The 20,382-nt window shown below is 43.9% G+C and overlaps 19 protein-coding genes and 1 non-coding gene across 20 annotated transcripts; 10 read left to right on the top strand and 10 right to left on the bottom strand.

Annotated features, from left to right (window-relative positions):
• Positions 1-38: 38 nt before the first annotated feature.
• EHEL_090470 (uncharacterized protein) lies at positions 39-368 on the bottom strand (the record flags this gene model as incomplete). Its single annotated transcript, XM_003887874.1, has 1 exon — positions 39-368. One exon carries the CDS (start codon positions 366-368, stop codon positions 39-41), a length of 330 nt encoding a protein of 109 aa, XP_003887923.1.
• A 322-nt stretch (positions 369-690) lies between these two features.
• Positions 691-1,347, bottom strand: EHEL_090460 (uncharacterized protein; the record flags this gene model as incomplete). Its single annotated transcript, XM_003887873.1, has 1 exon — positions 691-1,347. One exon carries the CDS (start codon positions 1,345-1,347, stop codon positions 691-693), a length of 657 nt encoding a protein of 218 aa, XP_003887922.1.
• Positions 1,348-1,429: 82 nt separating this feature from the next.
• EHEL_090450 (histone H3) lies at positions 1,430-1,852 on the bottom strand (the record flags this gene model as incomplete). Its single annotated transcript, XM_003887872.1, has 1 exon — positions 1,430-1,852. One exon carries the CDS (start codon positions 1,850-1,852, stop codon positions 1,430-1,432), a length of 423 nt encoding a protein of 140 aa, XP_003887921.1.
• A 336-nt stretch (positions 1,853-2,188) lies between these two features.
• Positions 2,189-2,500, top strand: EHEL_090440 (histone H4; the record flags this gene model as incomplete). Its single annotated transcript, XM_003887871.1, has 1 exon — positions 2,189-2,500. The coding sequence occupies one exon, from the start codon at positions 2,189-2,191 to the stop codon at positions 2,498-2,500; it is 312 nt and encodes a 103-aa protein (XP_003887920.1).
• Positions 2,501-2,627: 127 nt separating this feature from the next.
• EHEL_090430 (DNA polymerase type-B delta catalytic subunit) lies at positions 2,628-5,552 on the bottom strand (the record flags this gene model as incomplete). Its single annotated transcript, XM_003887870.1, has 1 exon — positions 2,628-5,552. One exon carries the CDS (start codon positions 5,550-5,552, stop codon positions 2,628-2,630), a length of 2,925 nt encoding a protein of 974 aa, XP_003887919.1.
• A 73-nt stretch (positions 5,553-5,625) lies between these two features.
• EHEL_090425 (uncharacterized protein) lies at positions 5,626-5,817 on the bottom strand (the record flags this gene model as incomplete). Its single annotated transcript, XM_059743540.1, has 1 exon — positions 5,626-5,817. One exon carries the CDS (start codon positions 5,815-5,817, stop codon positions 5,626-5,628), a length of 192 nt encoding a protein of 63 aa, XP_059599523.1.
• A 56-nt stretch (positions 5,818-5,873) lies between these two features.
• On the top strand, positions 5,874-6,644 carry EHEL_090420 (uncharacterized protein; the record flags this gene model as incomplete). The annotated part of the gene is made up of 1 exon (XM_003887869.1): positions 5,874-6,644. The coding sequence occupies one exon, from the start codon at positions 5,874-5,876 to the stop codon at positions 6,642-6,644; it is 771 nt and encodes a 256-aa protein (XP_003887918.1).
• Positions 6,645-6,712: 68 nt separating this feature from the next.
• On the top strand, positions 6,713-8,776 carry EHEL_090410 (superfamily II DNA/RNA helicase; the record flags this gene model as incomplete). Its single annotated transcript, XM_003887868.1, has 1 exon — positions 6,713-8,776. One exon carries the CDS (start codon positions 6,713-6,715, stop codon positions 8,774-8,776), a length of 2,064 nt encoding a protein of 687 aa, XP_003887917.1.
• A 71-nt stretch (positions 8,777-8,847) lies between these two features.
• On the top strand, positions 8,848-8,966 carry EHEL_090400. The gene has a single exon (XR_009467988.1). It is a non-coding gene; the product is annotated as a 5S ribosomal RNA (ribosomal RNA).
• Positions 8,967-9,024: 58 nt separating this feature from the next.
• On the top strand, positions 9,025-10,125 carry EHEL_090390 (mRNA capping enzyme subunit alpha; the record flags this gene model as incomplete). The annotated part of the gene is made up of 1 exon (XM_003887867.1): positions 9,025-10,125. The coding sequence occupies one exon, from the start codon at positions 9,025-9,027 to the stop codon at positions 10,123-10,125; it is 1,101 nt and encodes a 366-aa protein (XP_003887916.1).
• A 70-nt stretch (positions 10,126-10,195) lies between these two features.
• Positions 10,196-10,384, top strand: EHEL_090380 (60S ribosomal protein L39; the record flags this gene model as incomplete). Its single annotated transcript, XM_003887866.1, has 2 exons — positions 10,196-10,198; positions 10,229-10,384. The coding sequence occupies 2 exons, from the start codon at positions 10,196-10,198 to the stop codon at positions 10,382-10,384; spliced, it is 159 nt and encodes a 52-aa protein (XP_003887915.1).
• A 61-nt stretch (positions 10,385-10,445) lies between these two features.
• Positions 10,446-11,342, bottom strand: EHEL_090370 (uncharacterized protein; the record flags this gene model as incomplete). The annotated part of the gene is made up of 1 exon (XM_003887865.1): positions 10,446-11,342. One exon carries the CDS (start codon positions 11,340-11,342, stop codon positions 10,446-10,448), a length of 897 nt encoding a protein of 298 aa, XP_003887914.1.
• A 136-nt stretch (positions 11,343-11,478) lies between these two features.
• Positions 11,479-11,787, top strand: EHEL_090360 (uncharacterized protein; the record flags this gene model as incomplete). Its single annotated transcript, XM_003887864.1, has 1 exon — positions 11,479-11,787. The coding sequence occupies one exon, from the start codon at positions 11,479-11,481 to the stop codon at positions 11,785-11,787; it is 309 nt and encodes a 102-aa protein (XP_003887913.1).
• Positions 11,788-11,792: 5 nt separating this feature from the next.
• Positions 11,793-12,470, bottom strand: EHEL_090350 (uncharacterized protein; the record flags this gene model as incomplete). Its single annotated transcript, XM_003887863.1, has 1 exon — positions 11,793-12,470. One exon carries the CDS (start codon positions 12,468-12,470, stop codon positions 11,793-11,795), a length of 678 nt encoding a protein of 225 aa, XP_003887912.1.
• Positions 12,471-12,630: 160 nt separating this feature from the next.
• On the top strand, positions 12,631-12,981 carry EHEL_090340 (uncharacterized protein; the record flags this gene model as incomplete). The annotated part of the gene is made up of 1 exon (XM_003887862.1): positions 12,631-12,981. One exon carries the CDS (start codon positions 12,631-12,633, stop codon positions 12,979-12,981), a length of 351 nt encoding a protein of 116 aa, XP_003887911.1.
• Positions 12,982-13,110: 129 nt separating this feature from the next.
• Positions 13,111-14,454, top strand: EHEL_090330 (pre-ribosome nuclear export protein; the record flags this gene model as incomplete). The annotated part of the gene is made up of 1 exon (XM_003887861.1): positions 13,111-14,454. One exon carries the CDS (start codon positions 13,111-13,113, stop codon positions 14,452-14,454), a length of 1,344 nt encoding a protein of 447 aa, XP_003887910.1.
• Positions 14,455-14,539: 85 nt separating this feature from the next.
• Positions 14,540-15,322, bottom strand: EHEL_090320 (DWNN ubiquitin-like domain-containing protein; the record flags this gene model as incomplete). The annotated part of the gene is made up of 1 exon (XM_003887860.1): positions 14,540-15,322. One exon carries the CDS (start codon positions 15,320-15,322, stop codon positions 14,540-14,542), a length of 783 nt encoding a protein of 260 aa, XP_003887909.1.
• Positions 15,323-15,375: 53 nt separating this feature from the next.
• On the bottom strand, positions 15,376-16,104 carry EHEL_090310 (proteasome subunit alpha; the record flags this gene model as incomplete). The annotated part of the gene is made up of 1 exon (XM_003887859.1): positions 15,376-16,104. The coding sequence occupies one exon, from the start codon at positions 16,102-16,104 to the stop codon at positions 15,376-15,378; it is 729 nt and encodes a 242-aa protein (XP_003887908.1).
• Positions 16,105-16,410: 306 nt separating this feature from the next.
• On the top strand, positions 16,411-17,709 carry EHEL_090300 (uncharacterized protein; the record flags this gene model as incomplete). Its single annotated transcript, XM_003887858.1, has 1 exon — positions 16,411-17,709. The coding sequence occupies one exon, from the start codon at positions 16,411-16,413 to the stop codon at positions 17,707-17,709; it is 1,299 nt and encodes a 432-aa protein (XP_003887907.1).
• Positions 17,710-17,802: 93 nt separating this feature from the next.
• Positions 17,803-20,244, bottom strand: EHEL_090290 (telomerase reverse transcriptase; the record flags this gene model as incomplete). The annotated part of the gene is made up of 1 exon (XM_003887857.1): positions 17,803-20,244. The coding sequence occupies one exon, from the start codon at positions 20,242-20,244 to the stop codon at positions 17,803-17,805; it is 2,442 nt and encodes an 813-aa protein (XP_003887906.1).
• Positions 20,245-20,382: the final 138 nt, after the last annotated feature.

Raw genomic sequence — 20,382 nt, 5'->3', positions numbered from 1 at the left:
ATTCATAGACTTCATCTCGGTAAGGCCCTGGGCCAAGACTATTTTAATAGCTCAACAACGGTGTTGTACATGTGAGATGTAGGGATAAACACATAGCCCTTTCCCCTCTCCAGCATTACATACCAGAAGCTTATGTTTTTAACAACCCCGTCATACTTATCAATTTTGATCTTGTCCCCGACTCCAAATGGACAGGTTGCGAGTGCCATTGCTCCCTTATATAGATTGTCGCTGAGGACCTTTGGCATTATGACACTAATGGGCTTGAGCATAGCCATTGACAGTGCAACCCTGGGGACAATGCTTTCCGAAGCACTCTTTCTGAGGCTGAGAAATGGAAACTTCAAGACTGACCTTCCAGATAACATATGGGATGGCTTTTCTAGGAAATTTCTTCATCAGGACACAATGTTGTAGAACACTTCGAAAACATCTTCATAAGAAAGCTACTTTAATTTTTCCCTTTTGGTTACACAACAAACCTGTTAGTTAAACTGACTCTGTCGTCATCCTCAAGCCAGAACTCATCTGATCTCTTGATCAGGCCTAGAATGTCAAACAGTTCTTTCCTGTCTTCTTTTTCAGGATGCCTCTCCATGGGTAATGTTTTGGTGGTATCCTTATTCAGAAAAGTAGGCATTGTACCTTCCAAAGCAAGGAACTCATTTTTATTTGCCAAATCTCCAAGAATCACCTCCAAACAGTAAGACCGTCTCTTGCTATGCCCTCAGATATACTTGTCTTCTCTAATCCAAGAATCCTGAGACGAGGAAGGTGCTCTATATTCTCCAATGCTCTGAGGTCTCTGTTCTCCCCAAGAAGAAGAACCTCGACACTACTGGGTATCATGGAGCAATCAACCGCCTCAATCTCGTTGTTTTGGAGGTCCAACACCCTCAAGCTCGTCAGCCTTTCCAAGCCCTCCACTATCCTTATTCTGTTGCTCCCGAGATAGAGCTCCTCCAATGCAATGCAGCTCTCCAGATTCTCAATCCTGCATATGTCATTCACAGCCATGTCCAGCTTCTTAATTCGGGGAAGGTCCAGCCCGTGGATTGCAGAGATGTCGTTTGAAATCAGATACAGCTCCTCAATGCCCATGCGGGGTATCGAGATGTCCGATATCAAGTTGTAGCTTAGATCCAGCACCTTCAGTCTCGGTAAATTCTCGAGGTCAGAAATCACTTTTATTCTGTTATCGGAAAGATCGAGATACTCGACAAGCTCAGCCCTGTTCAAGGCCATTCTCGATATGTTATTCCGCCTTAGATCAACTGTCTTGGCATCCCCCGGAATCGTTGGTATCCTTTCAAGCTGCCTATGGACTATGTAAACAGTATCTCCCATGAGGGCTGAGACACACTCTGAATATTTCATTCGCCGTCTTCGGCCGAAGGGGCCGCACAACAAGTAAAGAAGATGCTTTATTTCAATCAAGAGCTGCATACAGAATGTTTGCGTACTTTATCTTATACACAAGACAAATATCCTTTGGCATTAGAGTCACTCTCTTTGCATGAAGAACACATCTATAGGCATCTTCCATAAGGTTTGTCAAGAAATTCTCGACAGCCTCCTGGAAAGCAACAATTGCAGAGGCCTGGAACCTTATGCCCTCGCCCCCCTTGCACAGCTCCCGAACCATCCTTTGGAATGGCCTCTTTCTTATTAACAGGTCGGTGCTCTTCTGGTATTTCCTTATCTCCTTCAGAGCAAGAGCTCCAGCCTTAAACCTTGTTCTCTTGGCCATGACAGACGAGGATCCAGAGGATTGGATCGACTTCATGGATACACCTTTTCTCGGTGCCTTTCCCCCAAGTGCTTTTGAAGCTGTTTGCTTTGTCCTTGACATTTTTGTCCTTTCGCTTAACACATATTTATAATTTTATTTGCCGGGAGATTTTCGCGCCAAATGCGATAGAAAAGCAGCTGAGCCATGGGTGCAGGGCGGGTAGGAATGCATTCGATACAGTGTAAAGCACAGCTTACATGGATGTCATTTGTGGAGGCAGGGCAATCCTATTGGTATTCAGAAACTCCCATATATTTTATTTGATGAGGCAAGCAGGCCTCCTCAGGAAGAGTGCTCGGAACATCCAAATTAGAATGTTCTGAATCGGACAATTACATTGGAGGGAACCTCCCCGCCAAAAATAAAACTATAAAACATCAAAACAGAATCCCCTAAATGAATACCCAGAATCTTGGTGCTAAAGGAAAAAGTAAGGCAGCAAAAGGTATTGCAAAGAGACACAGGAAGCAGTCTGGGCTGACGGATAGCATATCGAAGCCTGCGATAAGAAGGATTGCTCGACGGGCAGGTGTAAGAAGAGTCGGAGGCGGTTGCTTTAAGGAAGTAAACAATGCAGCAAGAGAATACATCAGGGATACACTCTCGATTGCATGTATTTATGCCACACATGCCAAGAGAAAGACAATCACGTGCTCTGACATCCTGCACTCCTTGAAGAGAATGGGTATCAAGTACATTGGATATTAATTGTTTCAATAAATGCGCATGCTGCTCTACGAACTTCTTATCCGGAGAAGAGGTGCCTGATGGTGTGGTTTTTTCTAAACTAGAAAGAAAAGTGCCATAAGATTCCATTTATTGGTCTGCTCTGTATTCACCAGGAAAAGGACCTTAGCTTTCCAAGCTTCTCGCTGAGAGGAATCAGCTCCTTTTTTACTTTTGTTCTCATGTAGAAGATCGGACAATCTCTGTTGACACACAGTACCTGGTTGTGGATGCTTCCTTGGCATCTTTGGCATTCCACCCAGCACCCGTTCAGTCTCTCCTTTTTGTCTTCTACCTCCCGCTGCATTCTCTGAAGATGCACATGGAAGTCTTTGGTACAGTTGCTGCATATTATCCTTCCTTCTGCCCTGCACCCAATGCAAACATCCGCAGGCTTCAGAAACGTGTTAATGGGCCCCTTCAGAGATGTTGACTGCATGACTCTTGTATGGTCTCCCTTGAATAGCTCGTGAACATTGTCCATGATCGGATCGAATATTCTTTTCAAAGGTTTCGACAGCTGCTGCTCAATATAGTATTCTGTGTCAATCGGAAGGTTGTTTTCGAGCACGTACACAGGATCCTCACTCTTTTCATATGCTGCTATTCCTTTCCCCTTCTTCACTATCACATATGGAACCCGGTCTCCAAGCACCGGTGCAGTACTCTCATCCCTCTTCCTAAGCTTCTCTGCCAACTCCACATGTGCTTGCCTGCTCCCGTACTTGTCTCCTGCTTTTGTCAATGACTTCGAGATCACCAGGAGACTCAGGTCTATCTTTCCTAGGTACAGATCCCTCACAACATCTTTAACAAACCTCTTGGCCTTCTCAACATTCCTTTGGTAGAGAATCATTTCAAGAACCGTCTCGACAGCTTCCTTAACAAGCCCGCAGTTGTCTCTCCTGACAGTCTCGATCCCCCTGGTGTCTATCTTGCTTGGACTGTCTGGATTAGAATAAAGCAATCCAGCATATCTCTTCTTATTGATGAGCAGATACGGATAATAAACCTTTTCAAACTCCAGAGAAACAGGCCTCACAAACTTACTGGTTACAAACTCAGATATCCTCTTGCTCATTTCAAAAACCCTCCCCAAGTCTTCTTCGTTGAAATCTATCATGACAGAGTCTGTGTCACCATAGATCACAACAGAGTCGTGGGTATACCCGTTCTTCTTCGAGAAATTCTCCTCGATTAAGTTCTTTGTGAAATTGATCATCTCCCTTCCAAATCCCGTTACACTCTGGGATATCTCGAAGCAAGGAAGCTTTCCTTTCGACGCCCCTGTGAACCCATACAATGAGTTTGCACAGAGCTTCACGGCTAGCTGTCTTCCATTCAAGCATGCCTTTAATGCCGGGTCCTTCTCCTTTTTCAGCTCTTCCTTTATTTTCTTTCTTGATTCAAGCAGGTCAACTAGGATCCTTGGAAGAAGGCCTTTTTTCCTTTCTGCACTACAGAAGTAGTTATCTGTCGGGGTCCTGATGCCCCCGAGGACCCTGTACTGCTCCTTTGTAAGCAATGTCGTGTAGCAAAGATTGTTGCTTATCATTATAGAGGGATACAGAGAGGTGAAATCCATCACAGACACAGGCTTGTTGTAGAATCCTCTCTTGGGCTCAATGACAAACCCTCCCTCGAAAGTCCTGTTTGATTCAAACGGATCGACCTCGGGAACTACAAAGTCCTCCTTTGCGGCCACTCTATAGATAAGTGCAAACATCTTGATGGCTGTTCCTCGAGTGAAGAAGTAATCGATGGGCACGCCTGTTACTCTTGACAACTCGGTATAGTTGATCAGAACGCTCAAGGTACTAAACAGGCGGAGCGGAAGTACTGTGTCTCTTAAGCAGTAGGAAGCTATTCTCCTTCTGGAATCCTTGTCTTTCGACTGGAGCTCGCCAATGGAGGATGGAGGGACATCTTCCTTCTGCTCCTTCAGAAAATGGATGCTGACTGAGTTTAGCGAGTAGCTTCTCAGCTTGTAGTCTCTTCGTATTACAACCATCATGTCTATAATCAGTCTTCCATCAATCTCAACTTCCGTAGTGGTTATAGAGCCAAACATGTTGCTGGACATTGTTGTATCTCTCGTCTTTGCCTTTTTCTTTGACCTTCCTAGAATCGAAAAGTCGTTGATTCCTAGGATTTCTCCTCTGTCAAGGATGTAAGGAAGATCAAATCCCTTGATGTTGTATCCCACGATGATATCAGGGTCGACCTCCATGAAATACTTCTTCCAACTCTCCAGAAGCCCTTTCTCTGTGTCATACCAATGAACACTGGCGCCAGGAATCCCAGTGGTTTCCTTCAGGCAGAAGATGGCCTGGCTTTCGTGCTTTTCGTTCCCAAAGAGCATCAAGGTGTTCCCTATCTGAATTATGGGATCAGATTTAGAGGATGGAAACGAATTCCCTGCACTTACACACTCAATGTCTATACTTAAGATCTTGAGTGGCGGGAGAATTGCATACACTCCTGTAAGCGGAAGTGTTTCTAAGGACTCGTAGGATGTGCTCAGAGTCAGATTCTCACTGTCTAAAACCTCATAACTGTTCACCTTGAGGTAGCTCATCCCAACAATCCCAAGATCGCACATGAATCTCAACACAAAGGGAAATCCACTTTCATAGACTCGGAATCGAACCTTCTCGCCTTTAATAACCACTCCGCCTTCTAGGAATGCCCGTAAGGCTGCAGAGGCATGGGGCGTGTTGAGGGTTACCTTATAAAACGTTTTCTTGCCCTCTGTGTATCCCATTATGGTTTGCTTCATAACAGCCTCGACCTCTAGCACAGTTGCCTTGACATCAAGCCTTTGGATCGACTCTTTTATGTCCTCCTTCCTGTACTCCTTGCCGTTAGCGGCTTCTATGTAGAAGTAGGGGAAGAAGTTCCTGACAAGCACCTGGAGGGGCTTTCCAGACTTCATGTTTCCAGATATCGAGAAGATTGGATGAGAGTAGCTCAGTCCGGAGTCATCCATATAGAAGTCTATGTGTGACTGGCAGAAGACGATTTCCTTTTCCATGTGGGGCGCACAAAATAAAGGGTTTTAGGTCTGTGGAAGAGCCTCATGTTTCTTGAAAATAGCTGTGCTTTTATTAGTTTATTTGGTCGTGTTGCTGCATGCTCTCGGTGAGATGGAATCTTCTGTTTCCCTCGAAGATGCTCCTGAACTTCAGCTTCAACTTCGAAAGAAAGTAGTTTCTCGCGAATGAGGCCTGTTTACTGCTGCTGTTGTCTTCTGCATTGCTCGTGTGGGCGTCCTCCTTGTTTCTTTGGTTATATGCCATGGGTCCTGGAGTGGAGAGACATGGATTATATACTTGGATTTTAAGGCGGCCCTCTCATGGAGTCTCTGATAAACAAACTTAACAAGTGGCACGAGCTGAAGAAGGAGCATGCCCGTCTAATACGCCAGAGAAGAGAAAGGGAGATAGAGGAGATTGTTGAGGAAATAAGGAAGACCCGGGATGTCGAGATGCTTTTGGGGATACTGGCCACTGATTCGGACAAGTGCAAGGGTCTTGAAGGGTTTCTGAGTACTGAGCTGAGAAGAAGCATAGGATTCAACAGTAAGGAGAGGATAAATACGATTATCAAGTGCATGTGCATTTTAGGCTTGGAGTGCGAGATGTATAGGCTGATGATGATAGACCATCTTGAAAGCGTCTACTCGAAGACAGTCGGAGGCCCTGTTTCTGCCAGGATAAAAGGCCTTATTGGGCTTAAGGGATATGACGAGACAAACGGTCTCCGCATCCACGAGTACGTCGAAAGTAGAATAAATGAGGAGATCGACAGGTTTGTTGAAAGAATACCTGTTGAAAACCCGAAGGAACTGGATGGATGGCTGAATGAGATAGCAGAGGTACAGAAGTACAGGCCAAAAGTATTGGAGATGTATAAGAGTCTCGAGATCAAGTACTTTTCCATGTGTCTTGGGATTGTTATGTTGAATGACAAAGCCAGTGCGGTGGAGGACACGGTGTATCTAGTTAACAAGATCCGGCGTAGAAGCGATGCAGTTGGTGTGAACATAGACAATGAGATTATGGGGAAGCTAAACGAGTATGAGATGCTATGGGAAGGGGAGGTCAAGGCGCTATTCCGGAGATGACAAAGGGAGAGCATGTGGCTTAAGAAAATTTAGTTACATTAAATGTTGTTTTAGTTTTCCCTTTGATTATGGACTGTAGGGCAGAGGACTATGAGAAGTCATTTGTTGAGAAGTACTTGGAAAGAACTGCGGCGGAAAGGATTGACGATCTTCTAGAAAAGATAGAGATGTACAAAGGCAAGGGAGACATGGAGAGAGTGAGGAAGCTTGAGGGGGAGATAGAAGAGATTCGCCGAGGGCTTGCTGAGGACAAGTCGGTTATATTGAAAGCTGAGGATAGAAAGGAGGATGCTGGAGGCAAGGAGTCGATTGACTTTGAATGGTCTGGATCTGATGATGATGAAAGAGTCGATGTGTTCAATTTGAGGTGCGAGAAAGCGATCCAGAGGTACTGTGGCTTTATGGGAATTGGAAGAGGTGAGTTTGAAGAGCATTTGAAGAAGGAAAGCAAGATACGGCAAGGGTTTTCTGTCCCTGGGTTTCTTTGGGACACACTTTTTGAATACCAGAAGGATGGGGTAGAGTGGATGCTGAAGCTATACAAGGAGGAGAAAGGAGGGGTTCTTGCCGATGACATGGGCCTTGGGAAGACGGTTCAAATGATTGTGTTCCTGTCAGTTCTTTTCCAAAGCGGGTATATTTCCAGGGTGTTGATATTGTGTCCTGCCACCATAGTTTCACAGTGGATTCTTGAGTGGAAGAGATTCTATCCGTTTGTGAGGGTGTATTTTGGATTTTCTGAGAGGAGTGGAGAAGGAGTCTATCTGATGTCATATGAGAGATTCAAAGCAAGAGAGAAGGGTCTTGTATGGGACATCTTAATTTTAGATGAGGGCCACAAGATCAAGAACAGAAATGCGCAGATTACGCTTTCTGTGAAGAAGGTGAGGGCAAGGAGTAAGTTTGTTCTTTCTGGGACGCCCATCCAGAACAACCTTGGAGAGCTGTGGTCTATATTTGACTTTGTCAATCCCGGGCTTCTAGGGTCGCACACCTCCTTCCATGAAGAGTTTGAGGAGGTGATACGTAGGGGAGGATACAGGAGTGCTAGTAATCTCCAGGTTGAAAGGGCATACAAGCATAGCTTGATGCTGAGGTCGCTAATAGAGCCGTATATATTGAGAAGGACAAAGTCGCAAATATCTCACAAGCTTCCGTCGAAGGAGGACAAGATAGTGTTCTGTACACTAACGCCTGTTCAGGTTGAGCTTTACAACAGGGTTCTTGAATCTAAGCATGTGATGAAGGTTCTGACGGGGAAAGCAAACCTGCTGAGTGGGATTTCGATGCTTCGGAAGGTATGCAATCATCCAAGGCTATTCTTTCCAGGGAAGGTAGATGGCCCTGAGGACTGTTCCTCTGAGACGTGTAATGAAAAGAATGATGGAAAGGCCGAGATTTCTTTAGAAGGGGAGGAGAGATATGGGCTTGTGAGCTCTTCATGCAAGATCAAGATTCTGATGGATCTTCTTAAGAAGTGGAAAGAGGAGGGAAGCAAGGTGCTTGTATTTTCGCAAACAATAAGGATGCTAGACATAATAGAGATGTGTATCAGGAAGTATACGTATCTGAGGATGGATGGAAGGACGGCGACCTCTGTTAGATCTTCGCTTGTGGATAGATTCAACAGAGACGAAGATGTATTTATATTTCTTTTGACGACCAAGGTAGGAGGGCTTGGGCTGAATCTTATTGGAGCGTCTAGGATAGTTATATATGATCCTGACTGGAATCCATCGACAGACACGCAGGCCAAGGAGAGGGCCTGGAGGTATGGACAGAGAAAGGATGTGGAGATATATAGGTTTGTTTGTAAGGACACGATTGAAGAGAAGGTTTACCAGAAGCAGATATTTAAGGATCTGCTTGGGAAGAAGGTTTTGAGCAATCCAAGGCTGAACAGGTTCTTCAACAAGTCGTGCATAAATGAGCTGTTCAGCTTTACGATGACCAGCGGGGCTGATGAGGTTAGGATGCATGAATCGCACAAGTGTGAGCTTGAGGATGGGGCTTTGAAGGAGGTCCGAGATGGAGATGCAGAGGTATTTTCCAGGATGAAGAGCTTGAACGAGAAGAAGGTTCTGAGCGGCTCTGAGGTACTTGAGTATATAAGGCTGAGGGAGAGCGGGTAGGTATAATTAAAGGATGTGTCCGTGCTGCGAGTGTTGTGTTTTGTTTTTGTAGGCGAATGTGTTTGTAGCTGATTACGGCCATATCCACGGAAAAGCACCGGAACTCGTCAGATCTCCGAAGTTAAGTCCGTGCGAGCCTGGGTAGTACTGAGGAGGGAGACCACTCGGGAATACCGGGTGCCGTAATCTTTTCGTTTTGTGCCGTCCAGAAGCACAAATGCTATTTTGCATCTGATCCCAAATTGGGAATGGAGCTCTTCCATCTTGGAAACAAGGTTCCCCCAGAGACTGCACAGTCTCTCAGACTAGACATATACAAGAAACTCTCGATCACAAGCGGAAAGAAGAGAGAGAAGTTTGTTGGATGCCATCCCATATCTCTAACATCAGACAACATCGATCTTTTGCTCAACGAGGACTTCCTTGTATGCGAGAAGTCAGATGGCATAAGGGCCTTGCTGTTTGTCACAGAGAAAGAGGATGTGTTCAGAGGGTACCTTTATGACAGAAAAAATGACTTCTACGAGCTAGAGATGGACTTTCCATTTGACCTGCCTGTTCTTATGGATGGAGAGATTCTGCTAGAAGACGGCACAACACCAACATATGCAATATTCGACTGCCTGATATACGAGGGCGTTTCTCAGATATCCAAGAACCTATACAAAAGACTTGGATATGCACAGATGTTTGTTGAGAGGATGAATGAGTCCACAAAAAGGACCAGAGTTCTGAGGAAGGAGGGGGATGATGGGTTTGAGCAGAAAAGGGTTCCTATCGAGGCAGGCGCCCAGGGGCTTGATCGCACGTACATACATTTCTATACTAAGGAGATGATGAAAAGCTATGGCTTCTGGGAAATATACAAAAAGATTCCCGAGCTGAAGCATGGAAATGACGGGCTAATATTCACGCCCACGGATGAGCCTTACTCTGTAGGCAAAAGAGGAGTGATTCTTAAGTGGAAGCCTTCTTCCATAAACACAGTAGACTTTAAGGTTGTGAGGAACGGGGGATTGAGCTGCGTGTATGACCTGGTCTGCACTGGGAGAAAGGGAAAAGATGTTGTATTTGACCAGTTCTTCTGCGAGGACGAAGAAATGGATGGGAAGATAGGCGAGTTTCTATACGACAGCGATGGATACTACTGGGACCTTGACGAGCTTGTTCTGAAGAAGGGTGGGTGGAAGTTATACAGGATAAGAACGGACAAGGACACGCCAAACAATATAAGGATAGTTTGTAATATACTTGAAAGCCTCAAGGATAATCTGACCATTGAGAGGCTCTGTACCTTTTACAGTGCCATGCGAGAGAACAGTAAGAACAGAGAGAGGATGAAAAGGTGATATCCGTTCCCCTTGGGCTGCAGAGCGGCTGATCAAGGTTATTTTGAGAAAAATTTGAGCCCCAGACGAAATGGTAGGTGAATCAGCTCTAGACTAACTTTAGGGATCAAGAAAGACTGCTTTGGTAAAGACAAGACTTATGAGAGCCTTGAAGAGAAACAGAGAAATTCCAGCATGGAAAAGAATGATGAAAGAGCATAGGGGAGAGTATAACAGGGCAAGAAGACACTGGAGAGTAAAGAAACTGAAGATCTACTAAGAATAAACGGTTTACTTGCATTAGCATGGGCCTCAAAGCATTCCTGGCTTGGGAAGAAGCCTTAGTCGATGTTGTCTTTGAGTCGCCTTCTTTTTTCATCTAATATTTCTTTCAAGCCACCCTTTCTTTTGTATTCTGGATGCGTAGGGTCGATGGCGAAGTCATCGTCTTCAAATATCGCCTCAAACCTCTTGTCCTTTGGGTCAAACACGAACCCATCGCATTCGTCCGTGGGCTTACTTCTGGGAATCGGCTCTATGTCTTCTACTTTGGCCTCTTTCTTCTTCGGCTTCTTGTTTTTCGGTGCCTCTCTATTGAAGTCATCGCTGAAGTCATCCGAGATCGACTCAGAAAGCTCGCTTCTCTTACTGTCGGGGGAAACCACCAATTCGTCCTGGATGCTGGGAACATCCTCATCGTCAGATACATCAACCAGCTTCGAAGCAAGGCCAAAGTCAATTTCCTTTTCCTTGAATAGTCTTTCGAGCTCAAACCCCATTCCACTATCTTCATCCGAGTCCTTCTCCCGGGCTCGGAAGTCCTTTTCCTCCCACTCGCCGTCACTGGAAACCTCATCACAAACATTCCGAAGGTCCAGTGAATCAGGTACAAACCTCAGATCAAAAACCATTCCAGAACATCCCAACTCTGCGCCGTCGTAGGTAGCATATACTTGTTTTGAATCTTCAACATCCTCAAACTCTGCAACGGCAACATAGCATTCCCTGATGCTCCCCTCTTCACAGCTTTTGACAAAAGTGTTGTCATCTCCGAGACGCTCTCTTCCTATCCTAGTTTTACAGAGCTTCACATTCAAAGGTGATGAGTATGGCAGAGCCGAGTTGAAGATCTTGAACAAGTCCTTCATGCTCAGATGTGCCCAGTTCATCCCGATGCATGCAATTCTCTTCGTGGCATCTCCGACAGCAGCCTCGTTTCTCTCTTTCGCTTCTTTCATCTAACGGTTCTTTTCAATTCCAAAAATAGTCACTAGCCATGCATCATCTTTCCAGAAGGAAGCTACACATGCCTTGCACCGCCTATATAGCCTTTAGCCAGGCCGAATATAATAAACATGCCCGTTAGGGCTGACTATGGAATATAGAGTCAAGCCGTCAGAAACTTACAAGAAGATCAAGCCAAACGAACGAAAATCATCCAAGAAGAATATGGCGGACATCCAAGACATGCCAGACATTATCCCCCTGATAAACCTTAGCAATGAAGAAAGAAAGGCAAAGCTTGTATCAAAATATGTAAGAATCATCTCGGAATTTATACTTCAAAAAGCAAAAGAAATTTCGGGCGAAAACGAAAAGATATCTACAAACGATATAAAAAGTGTTATTGTCTCGGAGGGTTTATTCTTCTTATCTGAAATCATCAATCTCGGTAAACAATAACATCTCTAGAATCCTATTTCTTTATGACTTCTATTCATTTTACTTTTCATCATTTTCTGGTGTTGGATGTACTCTCTTTGGCCTGCACTACGAAGTTCAACGCCCCGAGCATTCTTCAATGTTTTTGGTTTCTTGTACTGATATCCTTTCTTGAAGAACATCACCTCGCCGTTTTCTGTGTCTGCAACTGTTATTCTTGTCAGTGTCCGAAGCCCGCACTTCTTACAGAAGTCCAGATTCTCCGAAAAAACACTAAAGCATCCGTAGCATCTAGTCTTGTATTTCCTAGTCGAAAACCCAGGGCCTTCATACGAGCTGTACCGAGATAGAGCATTTTTAATCCCATTGTCATTTGTAAGGCAGACAACCTCCTCTTGCTCGGGATTATTTGGCCCTACCCACATTTCAGAGATCTCATCTTTCAACTCCAGTGTCAATGCCACAACATCGATGTCTGTATCACTCAGGCTGTTTACTTCTCTCCTCAGGTCGTTTTTGACTCTAGCAACATACTCCTCGGAAGGATTCCTCACTTCTATCATGAAGGAGAAAAACTCGAGGTATTCCCTCGATCCCACCGTCTTGAGCTCATTTACAACAGAATCCGTAACATACCCCTTAATCTGCCCCTCTGCCGGAAGCTGTCTTTCTATCAGATACCCTGTGTCTATCACTGCAATCATCCTGGGTAAAATTTTGCAAAGAAATGTCACTTTCTTCCGTCTATGCGTCTTCTTGCTATTTTTTGTATTTTTGGCTGGATCCAATGGAATGGTTTCCCCTTATTAAACGTCATATGAAAACAGATAAAATGTACCGAAGTCTAAGAGAAGGATTCCTGAGATGGAAGAAGACATTAGGGAGAACAGCATTCCAAGCACTAGACTCGGGGATCAGGAAATTCGGATTGGAGAGACACCGAACGAAGATGCACTCGTGATATACTTATCGCGAGGAAATAGAGACAAAAAAGTGGTCTGCACCAAAGATAATGGCCTTGCGGGTGACATTAACAAGTGTAGGAAGCACAAGGTCGACAGCTGCATCTGTCTTTCGAAGATGCATTACGAGGTCGATGGAGACATTCTTTGCATCAGAGAAATGAAGCCTTTTATTTACATTAGAAAGGTCTCAATATTGCGCTCACGTAGCATAGACAGCCCAAAGGCAACTGGAGGGCAGAAAGACACATAGGTGGCAGCCTTTCCATCTGCTGGATCATCATGAAGTCAAGAAATCAACATAATAAACTCTTCCATATTTGGCCTCCAACGACCTACTTTTTGCTCCGATAAAAATTGTGTGAAATTGCCGATGAATAAAATGGACTGCCATAAATCAAGAATTGCGTCCATATGCACGAAGATCATAGAGGAGCCGCAGGAGAATCTGAAGATGGTAGGTGAGATATTCAGAATGCTCGAGAGCGAAACAGCGGAGAGCAGGAGTCGAGGGATTATTTACCTGTCTCTTTTCAAAGTGTTCAAAGCAATCGTTCCCTTGTACAAAGTCAGATCCTTGAAGGATGTGGTGAAGGACAAAAGAGACAGCCTGCACATAAAAGATTACGACAAAAACCTCTTGAGGTGGTATGCATCCTACATAAAGGCAATGGTCGACGATATGTCTGATGAAAGCTACATCTCGTTATGCGAGGTCTTGCAGCATTTCGACCATTTCAATTGCACTGATAAGATTGTTTCGGGTGTGCTGAGAGGGTCTCTTAGAAAGGGGCCTGTATCTGTGATGTGTTGCAACACAATAAGATCAAAGCTGAAGGGAGACTGCTCTGGAGAAATGATTATAACTATATTGGATCGGATGCTTGACTTCGAGTACAATCCTTTGATTCTGGAGTACTTAACAGACATTCCATTTGTGGATAACTCTCTGAAGAGCGACGAGGAGAAAGCCCGAGAGTATTGGGAGGCCAATAGATCTGTATCCAGGAAAGAGAAGGGTAGCATATTTCGTAGGAAGCAGATATTCAGTAAGAAGCTGAAGAAGATGGAAAGAGAGCGGCTGAAGATCCAGTCTCAAGTGAGGGATGAGGAGGACATCGAGGAGAGAATAGAGGAAATGAAGAACTGCAAGAAGATTTATGATGCTATCCAGAGACTGTACTTTACAATCCTCAAGGGAAGTAAGTATGAGTGCTACAAGCATGTATTCATAGGACTTGTGAAATACAGAAAAATCCTTCGTCCTGAGTTTATGGAAGGTCTTTATTTTTTACTAAACAATAATCTCTCAAGAGTACCACCAGACGCCAAGATTCAGGGGATATCGTGCATACTGACTCTGTATGCAGATGAATGCTATGACTTCGGTGGATTGGTGGACCTGGTGTATTCAATGGTTCATCCGATGAATCCCGAGATTGTAGATAATGACGAGCTTTCAAAGGCCATCAGGTTTCTATTCATAAAAACAAGGCAGCCCATCCACAGAGCACATGTTTTGCTCAAAAGGCTTATTCTCTGCTGTTGCACCAGATCCATCCCGGAGTTCAGGTCCTTGGTCAAAGATATCTCTGCATATTACGACATAGAGTTTTCAGACTGCACCAGCCCAAAGTGCCAAGAGTTCGATCAAGATTCTGCGCATGTTGATTTAATCCCAGACAATCCCTTCTTCGAATACTTTCTTTACAAGCATATACTTTAGGCCCTGGCCGCTCATTGATTTCAATACAAACTTTACATGATAAATCTTTCTAGGTCTATAAGGTAGCTTTAATTCCTATCTTTCACTATTTTCTCTGTTCTATGGCCCTTTCCACCTCAATTTTCATATTTATATCCTGTGTAAAGCTCTCAATGACCTTAGAGCATACATAGCACTTTTTGTCTACTCTTACACACTGGTCACATAGAGTATGCCCACAGCTCGTCCTCATAGGATTTACTAGCAAGCAATGGCATGAGGGGCACTTGAGTCTGTCCGGAATCTCAACAGTCATCTTACTCCTTTGCTTATACTTCTTCCACTCCTGGACCTGTGGCTGTGCTTTGACATATCCCCCCTCGGGTGTAACTAGCATTGCCGCATTGGATGGCACACTTTCCCCAGATACCGGGACAAGAAAATCTTTGGGAATCCCAGAGGGTTTCCTGATTCTTAGGATGTCAAATGCCTTATCCTGGTTTGTATGGCAATTCTGGATATAATGCCCTTTCTGCCCACATCGGAAGCACACATAACTCTCGGGAACAGCTTTGTTATACTTCTGTGTGCTGTGGTGATGGCCCTGCGACTCTAGTCGCTTCTCTTTAACGTTGTATCCGCCCTTGGACATCCACAGAGGAATCCTGTTCACTATTACATGGCTATTCATCGAAATCAGCTGATACTCGTCGTTTATTTCCTCATTTGTCTCTCCGTCAAAAAACAAGAGATCGAAATCTTTCGAAACCATCTTCCTCTGGTTGATTATTTCATACTTGAGCTCCCACAGAGGAAGCCCTGTCCCCTGAAACAGAATCCGAGAAAAGTTCTTGTTCGATCGAAATCTGTAGTTTATTACAGATGTCATGAGGGGATGGCAAAGCAAAGGATTTATTGTTAGTAACAGAGACAGCCGCCGTCCTAATCCTCGTCAATGGTGATATGCTTATACTTATCGACAAATGCTTGTACTTCGCTACTCCTGAGCTTTCTCATCTTTCCGTCTGTTTCTGCAGATACAACCCCGATTTCGATGTCAAACTCCTTGTCCTTGGAGGGATCGTGGGCCATGTACAACACCTTTACACCGGCATCAACCATTTCCTCAACAGTCATGTTGTCAATATCCAGTTTTTCAAGCTCTGTTTTGATTCTTCTTGTTCCTCTTCCTATGCAAGCAGCCTTATAGAAGAGTGTCTTTCCAGAGCAGTCTGTGTGCAGTAGTGAAAACCTACCCTCCTTGTACACGCTTGTTAGGGAGTTCACCCCCAGAACCCTGAGATTGATGCTTCTAGTGAAGTAGTGGAATATGTCATTTAAATAAACCTTCATTATCTCAGGTGTTGGATCCTCGTTAAAGTTCTCTTTGTGATGAAATACATGGTCCTTAATGGCATATCCAACGTAGAACATATCAGATGCTATTCCTGTGCATGCCACGGCAACAGAGTTTCCGGCCCTTCTTATCTTTTCATCAGATTCTGCCACATAGAGAGGTGAAATTCGAGGCTTTGCTGCTAACAAGACCACGCCATGTTTGCTCTTCATCCCAACACAGGTGTCTCCAGAGTCTGCCGCCTTCTGCGCATAAGTAAGCTGGTCAATCTGCCCTGTTGTTGTGTAAATGGTGCAGAAATCTAAGTTGGACATCCTGGGGTGAACCTAGATGCATTTTAATCACAACATCTGGATGGCACAATGTTTATTGTCAAATGCAGCTGTACATGTAAGCAAGAAGCGGCAGTGGCACCAGACTTGTGGAGGAGAGACCTATTCGCATTGATATCCACTTGACTGCAAAGAAGCGGGCGCTAGCCAAGTAGGGAAGACTGCGCTATAGGCTAAGCCTACTTAAATTAGTTATTTTGCAGCACAACTCAATGGCTTCAGAAAATGCATTTAATTGCCTCTGCAATCCAAAATGACAAAAACAATTTTAATTGCAGCCATAACGGAATGGAGAATGACGTAGCACATTTGGAAGTAAACTTTGATGAGGAGATTACTGCAGGAATGTCCGTAAACTATATTTATGTAAGCACGTGGGAGTGTGTACAAAAGTGCATTAGCATCCACGAAAACTACAAGACGGATGAAGAGGATACATTTGGGTATAGCACTGAAGAAGAAAACGACTACAAGAAAGAGGCTCCGAGTGACATCGCAGCGAGGGTGCACATGGAGAGCATCATTCTTGCAAAGATCAACGGATGGGAGAGAAAGATCAGGACCAACTACAGCATCTTTAAGAGTTCCCTTCAGTTTTTCCTGAGGTTTGGAGACTTTCTAAAGGAGCTTGCAGCACTGTCCGAAAAGTTGGTGGTGCAAATAGATGGTGTAGATAAGACTCTTTTTCTCAACTTCCTTCTAGATAGCTTCAATCTATTTGGAGATGTAGAGGGGTTGATCGATGTGTTTAGACCCTCCAGACTTACTCCTGTCCAAAGATCCGGGCTAACAAGCGAGGAGATGCTGAGAACATTGTTTCTCCTACAGAACATTGATGAGGGAATGAGGATATTTCTATCATTTAATGTGTTTGCAATATCTATATATCATGGAGATAGATACATAGTGTGTCTTCTTGACAGCATGTATAGAGGAATTGCTGCAAGGCTCCTTTTCAGCAAGAAAGGCTTATGCAAGAATTTCTCCCTGGAATCGCATAAGAGAGAGAAACTAGAAGCAGCGATGAAGAGATGTGCTCTGGTCAAACCATTGCTCAATGGGCTTTATTTATTGTTCGACATCTTCAATGTTGACGACGTTTCTCTTAGAGACATTCTGTATGTTCTCTTGACATTTGTGTTTGAAGAGAGAGGAATGAGGCTTGTAGAATTCCTGGGTTTAAATGACCTATTTATATGTGCCGTCAAGTCTGTATGCGGAGACTTAGTTCCATCTCACATGCTGATGATAGCATGCCGTGACAAGCTGAATATGAAGTACAAGGTTGGAAAAATGGGGCTGTCGATTGATTATGTCTACAACTGGATTTACAAGCCCCACCTTACCATTATGATGCCCCAATGGCTTTGCCGCTCAAGGCCTGGGGAAAGGAATCTACATGTGATGGGAAGGCCTATTGAAGCAATATCAGATAGAGTCAGTGTGGAGCTCACCAGGGACGATAAAGAGTCTAGCAGTGCAAGAGGACCAGCCTATTCACCTCTAAGCAGGAGATTAAGCATCGGGTTAAGAGACAGAAGCCCAAATAGATTCAGAAGTAGACAAAGGTTGGATTTTGGGGGTTGATTGAACGGATTCCCCGACTGGAATTCTTTATGATAAAGCTTAGAAGATTCACATTAAAACGTTTACTTAGGAATAGTTGCCCGCATCTATAAATCAACCAAGCTCTATCATTTTGTTGATTCCACTTCGCTCAAAAGCCCTCGATGCTATGCTCTCTATCTTCTTCTTTGTTATGGAAATTCCACGCTCATGACAGGTCCTGAGAGCAAAACGCTTTGAATACTCGATGATTCTTTTGGCAAAAGAACAGTTGACAAAGTCCATTCTCTTGAGAAGAAGACCTATCTTCTTTCCGCAGAATAAAAATGCATCATATATGTTTTCATATGCCTTCTTGTTGTTTGGATCTATGTAAACATTAGACATCCTGTTTTGCAAAAGCTTCCTCATTCTGTATTCCAGGGCCCTCCCGGGCCTTGTTGAACTGTGGGCCATGGAAAAAGGAAGATATGGATCAACAGTGCATGACTTGATTGAGTATCCGTTGGAAAGTATCTTTGTTCCACACCATCTGACAGGCTTGTCTGTTATCTTCATGATATCTCTGTACTTGGAAAGCTCAGAGATGTTGGACACCTTGTTCAAGCACTCCTCTAGTCCAAAGTTCGACTCTATCTTTTCCTTGCTGAAGTTTATTCCTAGATGTGAGATAGATTGGGACACCTCCAGAAACTTCAATATTTCATTTATGTCCGGAGAGATCACAAGAAAGTCGTCTATGTACCTCGTGAGTATTCCTTCCTTGAAGATCCTGTCGAAATAGAGATCATCAATACTCTTATAGTACAGGCTGCACAGGAGTGTAGATGTCACAGACCCTTGAGCAAGCCCAGTTTTTTGTATGAAGAACCTTCCATTATACTTCACATAATTCCTCTTAACAGTGCTTACTATGACATTTTCAATCTCTTCCTTTTCCAGTATCCTCTGGTTAGTGTTTTCCTTTATAATTTTGTTCTTAAGGCTGCTCAACTCCATCGCCAACCCCTCGATAGTCTCCCCGACCTTTCCCGCCCTGCAAATGTATCTGCTCTTTAGCTCTCCGTTCGACTCCTCCAATACAGAAAAGGTTCTTGTGCAGTATCTGCTTTTGTTTAGGAGTCTCTTGACAAGGCTCACAACCTCATCCTGAGGAATGTTGTCAAAACATCCAGAAAGATCGACCTTTAGAATATACAGGGGCCTTTCAGACTTAGAAAGATATGGAATAAGCCTTCCACACATCCCAGAATGGTTTAGTATTGAATTCCCCAGCATTCCATGGGTTTCACGCCTCAGAATACAGAATTCTGGATAGACGGTCTTGTTGATCGATGGCCTCCCTCCCCTGGTCTTAGACATGTTTGAAATGATCCTAGCACCATTGATCTTAGGAATGCATCTTAGCTCTGAATATGGATAGGCCCTGTTCTTTTCCACCTCCTCGAACTTCTTTAGGAACCTGTCAATATAAATGTCGGAAAAATACTGCCATATGATCCTTGGAAAGTAGTACACCTTGAATTTAGAGAACGAGGACTCTGTGGAATAGAAATACTTCGAAATAATAGGTATGATGATCTTCTCCATGATGTAGACTAGAAACCTTGAAGATACCTTAAATCTGAAGACAAACTCGTTTCTTGTGCATCGCACTGTTCTGAAGAATTTAAACCTCGAGATTCTGAAGTACTTCATCAACTCACTTTTGTTGATCGTTTCATAGCGGTTCCTGTGGACAAGGAGAGACAATCTGGACTTCAGTATTTTGAATCCGTGGGAGTCGAAGGCGTCTTTAAACAGCTTTCTCGAAATAAGAAACAAGAAGTTTACAAGTTTTGATTGCTTGACACAGCACTCCAAAATATTGCCTTTACCCTCCAGGGCCAGATCGTCCTTGAAGAAGGACCTGAAAACCGAATGAATAGGCAAGCTCCTCCATCTCTTTTCTATACTTTCCAGTACATTTCTAGTATCGCTCTGTATAGTCTTATATTTTTCTGAGCTGTGAGCCTCAAAGACATACTCGAAAGCAGATGACGAGCAAAAGTCCATTCTTCTAATGTGCTTGCAAAAAATCACATTCCTGCTCAAGGTGTTGCTGTCTCTTTCGATTGCAACCCTTCTTAGGTTTTTGAAGTTTCCTGCCAGAAAGACATAGCTTCCATTGACTACTTGAATTACAAGGCACTCTATGAGTATGAAGAGAACCAGTTCATCACCAATGGATCTCATCAACTGGCTCCACTCGTGGGATCTAAGGATCTTTGAGGATACACTAGGCGAGTAACATACAATCCTGGGGTCTGGCGACCCAGACCTCCACTTTTTGTATCCTGCGCAAAGATGGTTTTCCTGATCCTTTGATAGAAGCACCCTGACAGCCTTTGAAATCAGTTCTATCTCCTTCAGGTTACTTGCAAATGAAGAAATCTGAGGGCTTCTGTCTGCTTTTATGTACACCCTATCTACTATGTCTGGAAGATCTGCGATACTATAAGCTGCTAAAAATTCCCTGAGAGATAAAAACCTGAAGTTTCTTAGGAGTTTTAGCATGTACCGGGATTTAGAAATTTTCGCTCATTTCTTTTAAATCTGATGTTATCACCTGGTAGGTGCCACGGTGGTGGGATCTATTAATGCATTACGTCAGCTAGGCTTTTTGTAAAATTATAGATCTTATATTGAGCTTAT

The sequence above is a fragment of the Encephalitozoon hellem genome, chromosome IX (assembly GCF_000277815.2).
Source record: "Encephalitozoon hellem ATCC 50504 chromosome IX, complete sequence".
NCBI lineage: Eukaryota > Fungi > Microsporidia > Unikaryonidae > Encephalitozoon > Encephalitozoon hellem.
This window is presented reverse-complemented; position numbering and strand designations above follow the sequence as displayed.